Below are 14054 nucleotides of genomic sequence, written 5' to 3' on the forward strand. Positions count from 1 at the left end.
GCATTTTTACTTGCCATACCATTTCCTGATCAACTGTTCAGGAACAAATCCTACAAAGTCACCAGATCACCAGCCTAGGAAAAGTTACAACTAATTCCACACCATCAGGTAATTACAATGAAAGCCAGTTTTGCCAGACTAATGACAACTTACTTCAAGAAACGGAAGTTTGAGTGCTTCACTCTGAACATATCTTTTCCTCTAACCTGCATGTTAGCCACCTTTCCCCTCACACAAACTCACCACCACCAAAAGACAAATGCTGTATGTAAATGAACAAGAAAGCTTGCTCACACTAGCAAACTAATTCAGTCCAAATCTGCAACACTATCAGCAAATTCAGCTCTTTTCCTGCAGTTATGACAAGTATTATATTACTGTATGTGCAAGTTTTCCATTAGAGCAACATTTTGCTTTTCTGATGTTCTTTTAAGGATTTGTTGAGCAAACGGAACACAGCAAAATAATATTATAAGACTACTGCCCATAACCATAAGCCCAGACAGCTTAAGCTTCATGACTGGATGATAGTCCTCACAACTTGCTACCTCCTGTATAAATGCACTACGACAATCCATGCTCTGAACAGCACGCATTCTAAGAAGATAGATCTGCGAGGGTGAAAAGAAGGATGAAACATGGCAAGAGGTAAGTTCAATACAACACCTGGTCAAATGCAAAGACAGACTAATCCCAGTGCACCAACCTATCTGCTGGACAACATAATCTTTCGTTTTAAACTTTGACACCATGAGCTGATAACCAAGCTTTAGGTATCAGAACTTCTATCTGTTCTGCATTCTCACAAATAGTGCAGCAAGCAAGCAAGCAAGACAGTCTGACGTTCAACCTGGTTTCAAAGAAGCTAATGAATATTTTCAAAAGCAGTATGTTTATAAACTTCTGGTGAAACAGTCATGTTGCAGATTTACTGTTCTTTTAAAAGTAGTATGGATATTTGGGAAGACACTGGGATGGCTTTTACAAGCAGGTACACTTACACATGTCCGAAGTTATATATTTGCATTTCAGCATAACCTCCCCTGCTGGATAGTGTTTCAACAGACTTCCCACCTTACAAATGAGAACAACAGAAAGTGACCAAATAGGATGCTTGTAGACAAACCTTGGATTTGAACTTCATAATCTTATATTTTGGTGAAATGCAGTCATTAAATTCCTTGAAAACACTCATCAGAGTTACCGGAGTCTCCGTCTCTTTGCCAGTGGATAGGTCCATTTCCTCAAAAACAGAAGTCAGGTTTTACAAATTAACAAAAAATGCCAGCAGACATGACCAATAATTTGAATTTTGCTTTGCTATTATGAGTCACGTATCTCTTCTTTAAGGGAAAACTAAAATGCCATCAGCCAAGAAACCCCAAATTTAAGAAATACTATTTGAAACAGTGTTTAAAAAGCACTAAATTTTCTAATACTTCAAGACAACTTTATTTCCTAAGCAGAAAGTCTAAAGGTAATAATTTGTCTGCAGTTGTTAGGGTTGGGGGAAAGCAGCAGCACTCTACTCTGCATCTCGCATGTGATATCCGTGTATACATTGTACTTCACCACCTACGTCAGACAACAGTTTCCATAAACACACTACAAGAACTCATAACCTGCCATAAGCAAAATGAAAGGTACTTATGTTTGACATGCTTAAAAGATATACTTACTGTTTCACGTGGCAGTAGGTAAACAGTTCTCTCAATACTTTTCACTGTCACACAACAGCTGACGTAGGTGTTTGCAGATTCAATCCAAACTTTGCCAAACAAAAATACCACACCTAAGGAAGAAGGGCAGAGCACAGAATTCAATATGCAATTCTTACATTAATCATTCTTAATGTTGCTTATGGCAGCTTATTATGTATTCTTGTATAGCAACACTTCCAGTTTAGGTCCTTGAACAGCAAATCTTTCTGATATATCAGCACATTCTAAACTGTTTTAAACACCAGCTTTACAAACAGATACCTTCATGCCCCTACCTCCATCACTATAGTAACACCTCGATATGTGAAATTCAAATCGGCACCACACAGCCGGTCTCAGAATTCTGTTCTGATGTTCCATTTCTACCCACATTAGTTTGATAATTCATGGGGAGAGTGAGGAAGGAGAGAGTAGTCAGTGAAAGCTGAAGATAATCAGAATGCCTGTGTTGACAATCGCTCCTGAAAAACATGTTATCTACAATTTTTTATTCTTCAGCTAGACCAGCACAATTAACTCACTTTTCCTACACTTAGTACCACGAGATCAAGACTCTACTACTAATAAAACCTGTAGAAGTACATTCTGAAGACAACTGAAGCTCATCAACTGCAAGAAGTTTTCAAATTGGTTATTTTTAATAAATGAGGACACCGAAAGATGTACGACATCACAAGAAATCATGGATGCTAAGACAGCAGTTGTAACCAAGACAGACCTTCAGAAAGCCTTTATGGAGCATGTGCAACCGACTTCACCATGGACCGCGTCCTTATTGTACATGCACATCATCTCTGAGCCACAGAGAACGTGGCATTAGCACAAAATGCTGCAAACTGCTAATAAAGTGATGTTAAACTTTGGAATAACATATAACAAGGCTAGCTGACTTTCACGTGCAGTTTGTGAATTACAAACTTCCAAGTACAACTCAAAAACCTGGCTTCACCTGAGTTCCCTTCAAACTCCAAGCAACTTGGAACTTGATTACATGAAAGACACTATTCCTACAGTTCACTACTATTAATGAAATCAGAACTATCAGAGCTGAGACTGTCTCAGAAACAGTCTTTTACATAAGGCAGATTTTGGAACCTGCGTTTCTCCTTGTTCTGACAATGCACAAACAAGTCCTTGGTTAAGAGTTATAATTTATCTTTGCCATACGATCCATCAGATGTAAAGGCACCTTTCTTACTCCATTAACTCAAAGATAAATCAGTGAAGATGCACTAAGACGGATGACAGAGTTAGAGTGACAGGCTAAGAAAAATCATTTCTTGAGTGCTTGGAATAGATGTGAACAAGACTACTTTTGTCAAGGACAGAGAATGTTGCAGTTTCGAAGATGATGAGAGCAAGGATACAAGCTTCAGCTGCTCAAAGTATCTTAGAGATTTTAATACAGAGGCAATCTTCAAGATTTAGACAGTTTGAATAAAAGGATCTAGAAAGAGCTCAAATTACAGATCTAAGTGACAGGGAAGATGAGTCCTTCCCCCCAGCAATCTTTTTTTTTTTTTTTTTTTTTAAAGGGATAAAAAACTCAAATAGGTTTGTATCATAGCGAAAGATGAAACTATGGGAGAGACCACAAAACAGGAATTGGTCGCTTGAACAGCTGGCAATATTAAGAGCACAGAGAAGTTAACCTGTCAGAGGCATACATATAAGCAGGTGAGGTAGAAAGAAGGATACATGAGCCAGTCAAAGACAGGGAAAAAGGCTGCCTGGATTGAAAAGACAAACTTCAATCGACTCTAGCACGGACAAATAAGTGGTCTGAATCCCCAGATTTCATAGAATCAGAGTAATTTAGGATGGAGGGAACCTTTGGAGGTCACCTAGTCCAACACCCCCATGCACACCACACACAATGAAAGCAGGGCTACCTTCGGAGAGTTTTCAGAGATATTTTGTATGTAACACCAAGAAATGAGAGAAGAGATATCAGGACCTATCCCCTGCAAGCCTGATTATGGAAAGAAGAGAGAAAGAAAAAAATAAGAGTAAAGCTTCTAAAACACAAAGTCTATGAAGAGAAAGATCATGTTGCCAATGAACCAAAAGGCAAGCAAAGTCAAGAGACAGGGAAAATGTCTTGCAGAGGGGGAAGAAAGGGCAACTTTTATTCGTTATTTCTTCAAAATGTTAATAGGATTACAATTCTAAAGTTCTCTAAGATAGTAAAGTGAATTATGAAAAGTAAGCCTCAAAAAAATCATTAAGTTTCAAAGTCTTATGATTATGCTATAGTATTTACTCTTCAGGCAATGCATTTGACATCACAGCAAATGAGGCATAAACAAAGATCATGAACATGTTAAACAAAAAGCAGTATCAAAATTTTCCCTTCTACACTACTAATTGAAAACAGGTGCAGTCTTTATTATTCAATCCTGAAAAAGTCATAATGAGAAAAGAACACTCCTTGCATGCGAGGAACAGAAATCCTTTCATAATTATGTTCCATTCAGCAACCACTGACTTAGAAGACAAAAAAAAGAACAAGAACAATAGTGGGGTCTTTAAGAGTAGCAATTTTATATTAGAGCCATTGATTTCATCAAGATATCTATGATTATTAACACTCCCATCACCAAGCTGTTCAGCCCAGCAGTCTCCTATTTAAGTTTGGCATCCCTACTCACAACAAAAGGTGTAACACAGAAACATATCTGACTCAATGCTTACAGCACCAACCCAAAAAACCTTCAACAACATATGGAAGAACCTTCTGGTAAACCTACATGAAGCACAAATTAGAAACCCTGCTAATGAAGTAAGAGGATGGATGGGAAGTGCTTAGAGCAGATGTGAACATGACTTCTTTTGTCAGGGCTGGGATCAGAATGCCGCAGTTTTGAAGATGATGAGAGCCAGGATTCACACTTCAGCTGCAAAAAGTATCTTAGGGATGTTAATCCAGAGACAATCTTCAACGTTTAGGCAGTTTGAATAAAGAAATTTAGACAGTGCATATATTTTTCAGTCTGCCTTCCTCCCTTGATAGTCATACTTTCATATAAAATCATGCAACTGCTATTGTACAGGCTTTCTAATAACCCACCAAAATTTTAAGTTACATTTCCAGAAACAAGAAGAAAGCATGCTCAATTGTTGCACCACTGAGTAAGAAATTAACAATATCAGCTTATTCCTGGAGCGCACAGGGTTTTAAGGTGGCCAATGGGTCACTAACATTGAGAAGTGCTAGTAGCTCCCTTTGTACCTCCCTACTACTATACTAGACCAAGAGACAACATTCTTCCTTTGCCCAGTCACAGTGCCGTGCACTGAGGACAGAGGTACAGAAAAATAAGAAATCAGTGTACAAACTGTAAAGCACAGAGAGACAAGGTATCCAGACATAATTTAGGTGAGTCTGAAAGTCCCGGTTACATAAAAAGAATCAGAATGGCATTTTATGCCTTTAACTGAATAGTTACCTGGCTGACTGTACTGATCTTCATAAGCATCCAGCCAATAAAATCTTAAGACTTGATCATCATTTTCCCCATTCACAAGCGGAAGAAGATTGGGGTCCAGCTGAACTTCTGCCACTACTATGTCAGCTTCGTCCTCATCAATTCTGTCCCAACATGAGGTATCTGGGAGAGAACAACTTCTGCAAGTTTTGCAGAAGAAAGAAACAAGAAGTAAAATTGTGCCTTTGCTATAACCACCGTTTCTCTTTTTTTCAGCCTGATATTCCCAGGCCTTTTGTTGCTTTTTCCACTACCAAGGAACATTCCCAACAGCTGGGTTTCCTCAGAGTTCTTCTGAAAAGAAGGATGGAGTGACAAAGAGAGAAACCCACATACAAGCATATGGTTCTCAGTACAAAACACACAGGCTTTAAAAGTCATTCACCTGGTATTTCAGCCTTGGTCATTCAGGCCTTTACATAACAAATATATCCATCCATCTGTACAGGTTGCTCAGTGGGAACAACAGATTATTTCAACAAAACTACCTTTTCAGTCATTAAACGTTGAAGTCTTATTGATCATTCAAATATTCTACAGCTTAAAATTATGAAAACATATGATAAAAGATTCTTCCAAACAATTAAAAAAAAGGTCAACCCCCCACCTTTTTTCCTATTTCCAAAGACACAGATGTTCACCATGTAGAATTACTTCTAGCGACAACACTAACATTGTGAAATACCTTCATAGTTGCTTAGAATCAGCATTGTCAGCAATTCCTCATTTTTGCTTACTGGCATCAAAATTCATTGTTCAACACCCACATTGAGTCACCTCAATGCACTGAAATATGTGTTATGTTGTCATGTGCTAAATCCCCAAAACATCAAGTATTTTTCAATTAAGTAGCTATCAGCATGTTCAACATTACCATTTTTTAACATCACTCCAAAAAAAAAAAAAAAAAAAAAACCCCCCCCCAACCCCATCACATAGCATCATCATCATTCTGTCTGTATCACAATTAACCCATTGGCAAAGACAAATATGGAGATAAAATGAAGGCTTATTGGTGGAAAGGAAAAAAAAAAAAAAAAGAAAAAAGAGATTCTTACAAGACAGATGTCTCTTTCTTCTCTGATTCCAGCTGCTCTTTCTCTTTCTTTTCAATTTTCTTGTCTCTCTTCAAGCTTTCAGCTGTCTCAGGTATAGTTTCCACATGCTCTGCTTCCATAGGTTCATCAAAGTCCTCCTCATCAAAATCCATCATTCCCTGATCATCATCTGGAAGTGTTGCACATAGAACTAAAGGCTTCAGTCATTGAAATGACACACTGTATACCACAGCAGTATGCAGAGACAGCATACTATATGCATGAATGTAATACACGGTATTAATGTACAAACAAAATATCACATTTAAGCTATCTAAGCATTTAACTCGCATAAACTAAGATGTGTTTTAACACTAATATGCCATATTTAAAGAGTTTCAAGAATTGGATTGTGATTTCTTTTTGATACCTTCAATTGCTTTCTCTTCTATTGTCTTCACTATTCCCCCATTTTCTGTAGCTTTCTGCACATACTTGGTATTCTCATTTTCAGAGACTATGACAGATTTTGCTGTGTAATTGGGATGTTTAGGATGAAATGAAGCTGGAGGAAGAGCTTCCTTTCTGAGATGAGCAGGAGCTTTCTTTGACATAGGGGTGATTACCTGAAAGACATTTTAGCCATGAGTTAAAAAAAATTCTCTTAAGAGCAAAAAAGTGGGTGTAAGGGGACAGGAAATCTAGCACTTGCTATTTGCACAACTACCAGTAACCAAGGCTGGAGGAAAAGCTCCACATATTTTGCAGCATGATAGCTAAAACTCCTCAAAAGTAAACTTTAAATTCTATAGTATCATTTCTGCTGTGATGTGTTTCTGCTATAATTTTAAAAAGCAGTTTACAACAGGCCATGGTTGACATTTAAAGTTTGTGGTTACTTTCCATATTTTTTCTGCGTAGCACTACTCCACTCCTAAATTAAAACCTCAGGTCAGCTGAGTATGTGGCAATGTACGTCAGGCAGGGACAGAGCCTGGGACAACTGGGGAAGGCCAATATGGCAGTTTTCACCTATCCACATTAGTAATGAGTTCAAGACGTCTATGGGACACCGTGGCTCTAGAGAACAGAGTGCTTCTCCGTTGGATTTCTTCATGCTACAGACATGACAAGGAGAGTGAGGGAAACAAAAGAAACCGCATTTCAGCATGCTCTGCAACCCTAAACTATGAGGCAATAAGCACATAGTTTGTTTTTCAGACAGGATACCACTATGACAGCAACTACAGAGCCTCTTCTTATGGAAGATGAGTATGAAATGGCCTCCGCCATGACCAACAACAGGTCTCTGCATCTACAGGCCTGCGGAAAGGTCCAAAACCTTTATCTTCAGGGAAAACTGTTATTTACAGACTTAGAATTTAGAGTTGCACATAATCATTTCTAGAGTTTTAATCTCAGTACAACTACTTCTACTAAGGCCAACACCAAACTCAGCCCTTCACTCACCTTAAGCAGAAAACAAACATTACTGAATCTACCTTCACCAACAAATTTTTGCTAACTCAGCCAAATGAATTTATTCGCATCACTGCTGCCTTGGTTTTTATGCCCATTTATTTTCTAAGGCTGCACTCTTCATCCTCTTCATCCATTTCATTGTCTAAAATCTCCAATTCCTCCTCCTAGGACCACAAAAGCTAGCATCTGAACAGCCTGTCTGGGAATTAATTTCCTTCTCAATGTTTCCTACTAAAAGTGACCACTGTTTTCACCATAAAGACAAAGACGCTCTCTTCCTATGTCTCCCCCCTTTTTTCTTTTTCAATTACTTCTAGGCTCCAACACAACTGTCGAAATGAGTGCCACTTGTGATTATTTTCAATATAAGAGTTGATGCCACTATTATACAAGGTTTCACAAATCGCATTTATCTACTCTACTCCATTTGCCCTGTACAGACTCTTACCAAATATCTCCTTGTATTTCCAGTTATAAAGTCCTTCTCATTAACTAGAGCTCTTAACAAAATGCTAGGCTTCCATCCTTAGCAGCCCGTCCCTCCTTTCACTCCAAAATCTTCCACTAGGGTAAACTTCTGTCCATAGCATCAATTTTCCATTTGCTTTCCATTTCTGCAGAAGATTAGTTTCTTACCCTTTTCCATACCCACACATTCTTCTGCTTATTTCACTTCCCATTATTCCTTCCTTGCCAGAAGTGTCTTTTCTACTCTTAGGAAAAAAAGAGACAAAGGAGAAGCTCACCTTCACGTGATGCGCCTGACTTTTTATAGAGTTTCACCTGTCAAATGTAACAGCTATATACTACTACTATACTAAAGATACGGAGTTGGATTCTCTTCATGTATTAACATGGAAGGGGAAGACGAAAAATGCATGAAATTACACAGTAACACTGTTAAGGAAGCTAAAGAGAAAGGTTTCTAGAAGCAGAAATAAAAGACTACAGTATTCAAATCAACCAAAATACACATTAATACTTATTAATGAGAACTTTGATTTTTTGCTTTACCTTAGGAGTTTGGGACTGCACAGAGAAAGGATTCAGTGGTACTCCAGCAGATCTTTTCCTTTTCAGCATTATAATTGGTGGTGGACTTATCTGAACAGTCTGAATATTGAAAGAAAAGAAAGGGACAAAATGGAGAGGTGTTGTTCAGTGTTTTCTTTTGCTATGGTTAGTAACGTTTTCCATCAAAGAGAAAGGTCACCAGTATTTCTCATTTGCCAAGAAAACACACCTCCCGATACACAACTCAGCCACATAAACAGAAAATTATCTGAGCAATCAGCACATGAAGAGAGACACTAGATTTTTTTGGCAAACAGTTTGAGAGAAAAACTGTCACCAATAAATGAAACTGTTTTCAAACAGCAGTCATTTCAATAGCTAACCGTGCCTTTAATGCACAAGTATCAGAATAACTGGTGGGGTGTTCTTCATGTCTGCTGAAACAGTCGTACTGAGCACACATGCCTGAAGAAAGGCAGAAGTGCTCTTTCAGTACTGTCACACTAAAGGAAAACCCATTTTAATTTATTTATGTGTACAGATATTTTATACTCATCTTTATCAATAGCTAATAAAAAAAGAAGTTTTAGAGAACAAAGCCAAAAAAAATAGCCAACTATTTAAGTAAAAAGCAGCCATAGTGTAATTATTAGCATTATTTCCCCTAATCAATGCTCCACAAAATTTGACAGCATTAAAATGCATTTGCTTAATGATCTGAGGGGTTTTGATAGCCTAAAATACTATAGCTCGCAATCAGACATTATATGGAAGAGTAAACTAGTAAGCACACAAAACCAAGAGAACAAACTTAAATTGGAAGATCTATACCCCTCTTATTGCTCTGTAAAAACACATTATGCATATTATGATACAACATATTTCAGCTCAGTATCTCACCACTACAGCAATTTTGTGTTTTACATGTGAGCAATCCTTTAAGTTTTAAGAAATCCTGCCAAGGGGCGTTAACTCACTGAAAAGTCATTAATGATGAGGAACAGCCTCATTTTAGACAGTCCAACCCTGCTACAGCAGCCATCCTGCACTTCTCAGGAAGTGTTAATCTAGTTCCTATTCTTAATTCTTCCTTCCTAACTCTGAGGAAGTGTTAATCTGGTTCTCTGTAGCAAACTGTGGAAAGCAGGAGGTGGCAGACAGAAGTTCGGGCTACATCATCTGCTGAAACGGTCCTCCCTCAGCTCCTCGCGTGAACGCAAATGCATCAGATGGAAATATCCTACAGTATACTGGCTGGAACGTGGTGATACACATACACAGTACACACGATCCAGATGCAGGTAGTTCCTGTTTCACTCCAAGCTGACTAAAATGTGGAAGGCTGCATTAGCACAGGCTCTACATGACATTAATATAAACCATCTCTAATCAGGACATAGTAGTTTTGGCTTATCAAACCCATACAGTCACGCAACTTCTGTATGGTAGAGATGACAGGTAGACTGGATACATACATGGAATATACCAAGCAGATATGCTATGGAAGAAATCAATCTTAGATGGTCTAGTTTTAGGCAAGAAAAATGAATGGATTATGGTGGTTCAAGCAGGTTTTATTAATATACTTACTTCAGCATTAAGATCTTGAAGAATATCCCCTAGTAAATCATCCTTTGACAGGTCCACAGTTTTCTGTAAGATAACAGCCAAACAGTTCTCGGTTATATGTGCGAACCCCATCAGGAGACCAGCAGCAAACGGCTACAGGGTTTCTACAAAGCACACACAACATTTTCAGGAATGCTCCATACACAAGAGATTGTAACAGGAGCTTGTCTTACTAGACACAAGAAATTTAAATGAGCTCTTGATTTATTCCACTCCCACTAAAACACTGCAAACAAGTTAGAAAACTTAAAATTCAAAAATGTAAAAACTTACATCTGTGTTTTTCTTCCCAGCACTGGCTATAAACATAGACTTAATTGTGTTTGGCTTTGACACCACAGATTTTTTCACATTCTTTTTATCAACCGTAGATGTTTTGCCACCTTTTCCTACAGAAAAATATAAAATTGTGAATTCTACATCAGAAAAGCTCAATGTTTAAGGGTCCAGTTATTAGCAGGAATAGACAGCTGAGGTAGTCTATTTCTTCCACCTTTACGCTGCTGGCTGAAATGAAGCCTAGTTGTCTTTCATTTGCTGCCAGCTTTGTAATGCCTGTTCACCCACACACAAACTTTCCTAGTCATGTCAGAGATGATCTTTGCATACTCACGTCCATACTCCAGAAAAAGGATCAAGATACTTTACATGGAAGCATCTCCAGAAAAAACATGAGTGTCCAGGAGTTTGGCACTAGGCTTGGATTCTCTAAATCAGACTCAATTTCTCAGTTTGCCACCAACTTCATATAAATTGGCAAAATCATTTCATCCCACATCCTTAAAAGCATGCAAGTATTTTAGCAGCAAAAGAGACCACATATTCTTCAGACACTGGCTTTGGAAGCCAAGATCAATCCTAGATGCATCCGTGGTAGAATTTAATATATAACCCACAGAATACTGTAAGCAAAATTGCCCCGATGGTGCTCTAGGAGTTATCAGTGATTTGACCTCCATTTGTGCGCCTCTACCTTCCGTATCATGGGGGCTAAACAAAATCCGCAGTCACAGGCATAGAACTTGAGAGATTCAAGTAATATGCCATTTGGCCATATTCACCACATACTGGTGCCAAGAAGTTGCCCATTTTAGGTACCTTTTTAAAAGCCACTGGAAGACATTCTACAGTGGTCACGTTCAACCTACCTTTCTTATTGGAACCAAGAGCGTCATCATCCAGATCTTCATCAAAGATTTCCCTTCCATCTTCTACATAACCTATCCCGTCTGCAGAAAAACAAATTGTTAAAAATTTATTTTTAATTCTGTCTTCTTTCTAAATATATTCATAATCAAAAGTTTTACATATGTAAATGGTTTTTCCCCTTTTAATACAGAGCAAAAGTTATAAATGCGAAAATGTTAAAAACCACAGCACTCTCAGCTGTATCTTCTATTAGACTAAATATATTATGTGTTTAGTTAGAAATTATCAATGACTACTTCTTTTTAAAGTTACATCACTGATAACTGAAAATAAAATTTCAAAAACAGTTCTTAATGGAAAAATATTTTCATTACCATCCTAATACACCACTATGAGAGCAATGTGAAAGATTCATTTCCATAAAAAAGCTTCTTTTTGCCTCCTAAAACAATTCGTAAGAATTTATGAACTATAACTTACCTCAAATCATGAACATTATGAAGTCTAACTGAGTTATAACACTATAATTAAAATAACTCTCCAAATTAATCTTAACTTACCATCATCAACAATCCAGTCATCATCCTGACGTTCTCTGACCATCTTGGAGTATTCTTCCTCATCTATTTCATCATACACACCTGTGAACTCCTCAACCTATAGTTAAGGAATGGTATGGGAACTGTTAATCCTCAGTATACCTTATTGGTACAGGTCATCAGTAAGAACATAAAATTCCCAAGAAATGCATGGTTTCCTACAGTGGCAGATTGTTCACAACTTCTAAGTGCAGTTACTCATTCAGTTTCAGTTTCTTTTTTGGCAGTGACAAGAGGCATGTTACCGATTTTTAAAATTATCATAGTATACTGAAACTCAAAATCTACTGAAACACCGGAAGTCAGTTTCAAATGAAATCTCTGCCTTTACTACTATTCACATTACCAAAATAAATTAATAACTAAATAACCCAAACCACAAAATCCTAGCAATGGAGACTTCTGACTCTAGTCTCAAACACCAAGATGAGCTCAGTGAAAAGGAAGGTGGTTTGATGTGCTGAAGCATAATGCTAAAAATGCTCTTTTGTGCCTCAGAGTAAATGTGCATGTTAATGACCTACGGACTTCAGGCTTCTTTAGATTTGTCCACCTCACTTCCTGCTCGCATTACAATTAATTGGACAGTATCAAAGTTACGCTGCCAGATTTCAGTTCTACCAGTTAAATACTTAAATTTTGGTTTCTTTGTGGAAACACAGCATATCAATATTGATGGATTTCAGTCATGTAAAGCTTTGAAATTCATTTAAAGTTTAAAATAATTTCAAGTTAAAAAAGAGTATTTCCTATCATAACATTAATTCAATTTTAAAAGCGGGTCCTTCCCTGTGGAATAGTTATCAAGCAACATCAAGCACATTTGACTTGCAGTTAATAAAATTGGTTTAGTTTTGAAAACAGAAAGAAACAAATACACGATACCAGGAAGCAGCAAAACAATTACAGTTATATTCTGAAATACATACACTGTTAAAAAACAAAAGCTGATCTGAAAGGCAGGCTTTGTTTCCCATAACTTTTAGATACATATAAAGGGTAGTTACGCATCTCAGCTCACATTCACCTCTTACTAAAAACAGAAAAGATGAGGAATTTTCACCTCATATTTTATTTTTTCGCCAGCTTTGGCTTTTTTCAGACGTTCCAGTGCTTCTTGCTGGCCTCTTCTGGACTTCTTCTCACGTTTAGAACGTGATGCTGCAAAACTTCCAGACTCGTGCATAGCTGCAATTAATTAAAAACAAGTGAAATAAGCTTAGTAATGAGCTGCTGTTATCTCTGGTACTTAGCATTCAGTGATGTATTAATAGATGGCCGCAGTTTTGTTTAAAATGAACACAGAGACCCACCTGGCTAAAAGCACACAGATGGCTCTTGATAAGCCAGTTCTGGAAGGACACTGAAGGCACGATCTTAGACACAGAGATCAGACTCCATGCCAGTTCCCATTCAGCAAGAAGCTACCACCTAGATTTCCAAAGCACCTCTCATCAGCCCTTAAGGCCTACATTGCTACAAAGCAGTAACGGGGTTTTTAGGCGGTTTCACAACGTTTAAGAGTGCAGCTAGATTGAGACAAACTAGTAATCCATCGACAGCAGAAGACTGCCGCCCCGTTTCCTCGTACACTTTCTTCCCTTTGCAACACTCCCCCCAGCAAGGTGCTCTCCACTTCTCTTAACCATTTTCTTTCTCTTGATTTTGGGGACACACACACACACACATGTATTTATCTGACCCCAGAGAACAAACGGTCCCAATCCAATTTACAAACGCAGACAACTAGCCCAGGTGATAGCAGAAGACTGCCGCCCTGTTTCCTCGTACACTTTCTTCCCTTTGCAACACTCCCCCCAGCAAGGTGCTCTCCACTTCTCTTAACCATTTTCTTTCTCTTGATTTTGGGGACACACACACACACACATGTATTTATCTGACCCCAGAGAACAAACGGTCCCAATCCAATTTACA

General features: G+C 38.0%; 1 protein-coding gene across 1 annotated transcript in view; it reads right to left on the reverse strand.

The window, feature by feature from the left end:
- POLA1 (DNA polymerase alpha 1, catalytic subunit) overlaps nucleotides 1-13305 on the reverse strand; it is a 205510-nt gene extending 192205 nt beyond the window's left edge. Inside the window, exons 1-11 of the mRNA XM_009635688.2 lie at nucleotides 13183-13305; nucleotides 12081-12177; nucleotides 11520-11600; nucleotides 10645-10760; nucleotides 10333-10395; nucleotides 8743-8841; nucleotides 6677-6872; nucleotides 6268-6436; nucleotides 5171-5349; nucleotides 1680-1792; nucleotides 1127-1243 (exon numbers count right to left, since the gene is read on the reverse strand). Coding sequence (XP_009633983.1) covers nucleotides 1127-1243; nucleotides 1680-1792; nucleotides 5171-5349; nucleotides 6268-6436; nucleotides 6677-6872; nucleotides 8743-8841; nucleotides 10333-10395; nucleotides 10645-10760; nucleotides 11520-11600; nucleotides 12081-12177; nucleotides 13183-13305 — 1353 coding nt within the window. The remainder of the gene's footprint in view (nucleotides 1-1126; nucleotides 1244-1679; nucleotides 1793-5170; nucleotides 5350-6267; nucleotides 6437-6676; nucleotides 6873-8742; nucleotides 8842-10332; nucleotides 10396-10644; nucleotides 10761-11519; nucleotides 11601-12080; nucleotides 12178-13182) is intronic.
- Between the last annotated feature and the right edge of the window lie 749 nt (nucleotides 13306-14054).

This window comes from Egretta garzetta, unplaced genomic scaffold (genome assembly GCF_000687185.1).
Source record: "Egretta garzetta isolate BGI_Z169 unplaced genomic scaffold, ASM68718v1 scaffold373, whole genome shotgun sequence".
Taxonomy (NCBI): Eukaryota; Metazoa; Chordata; class Aves; order Pelecaniformes; family Ardeidae; genus Egretta; species Egretta garzetta.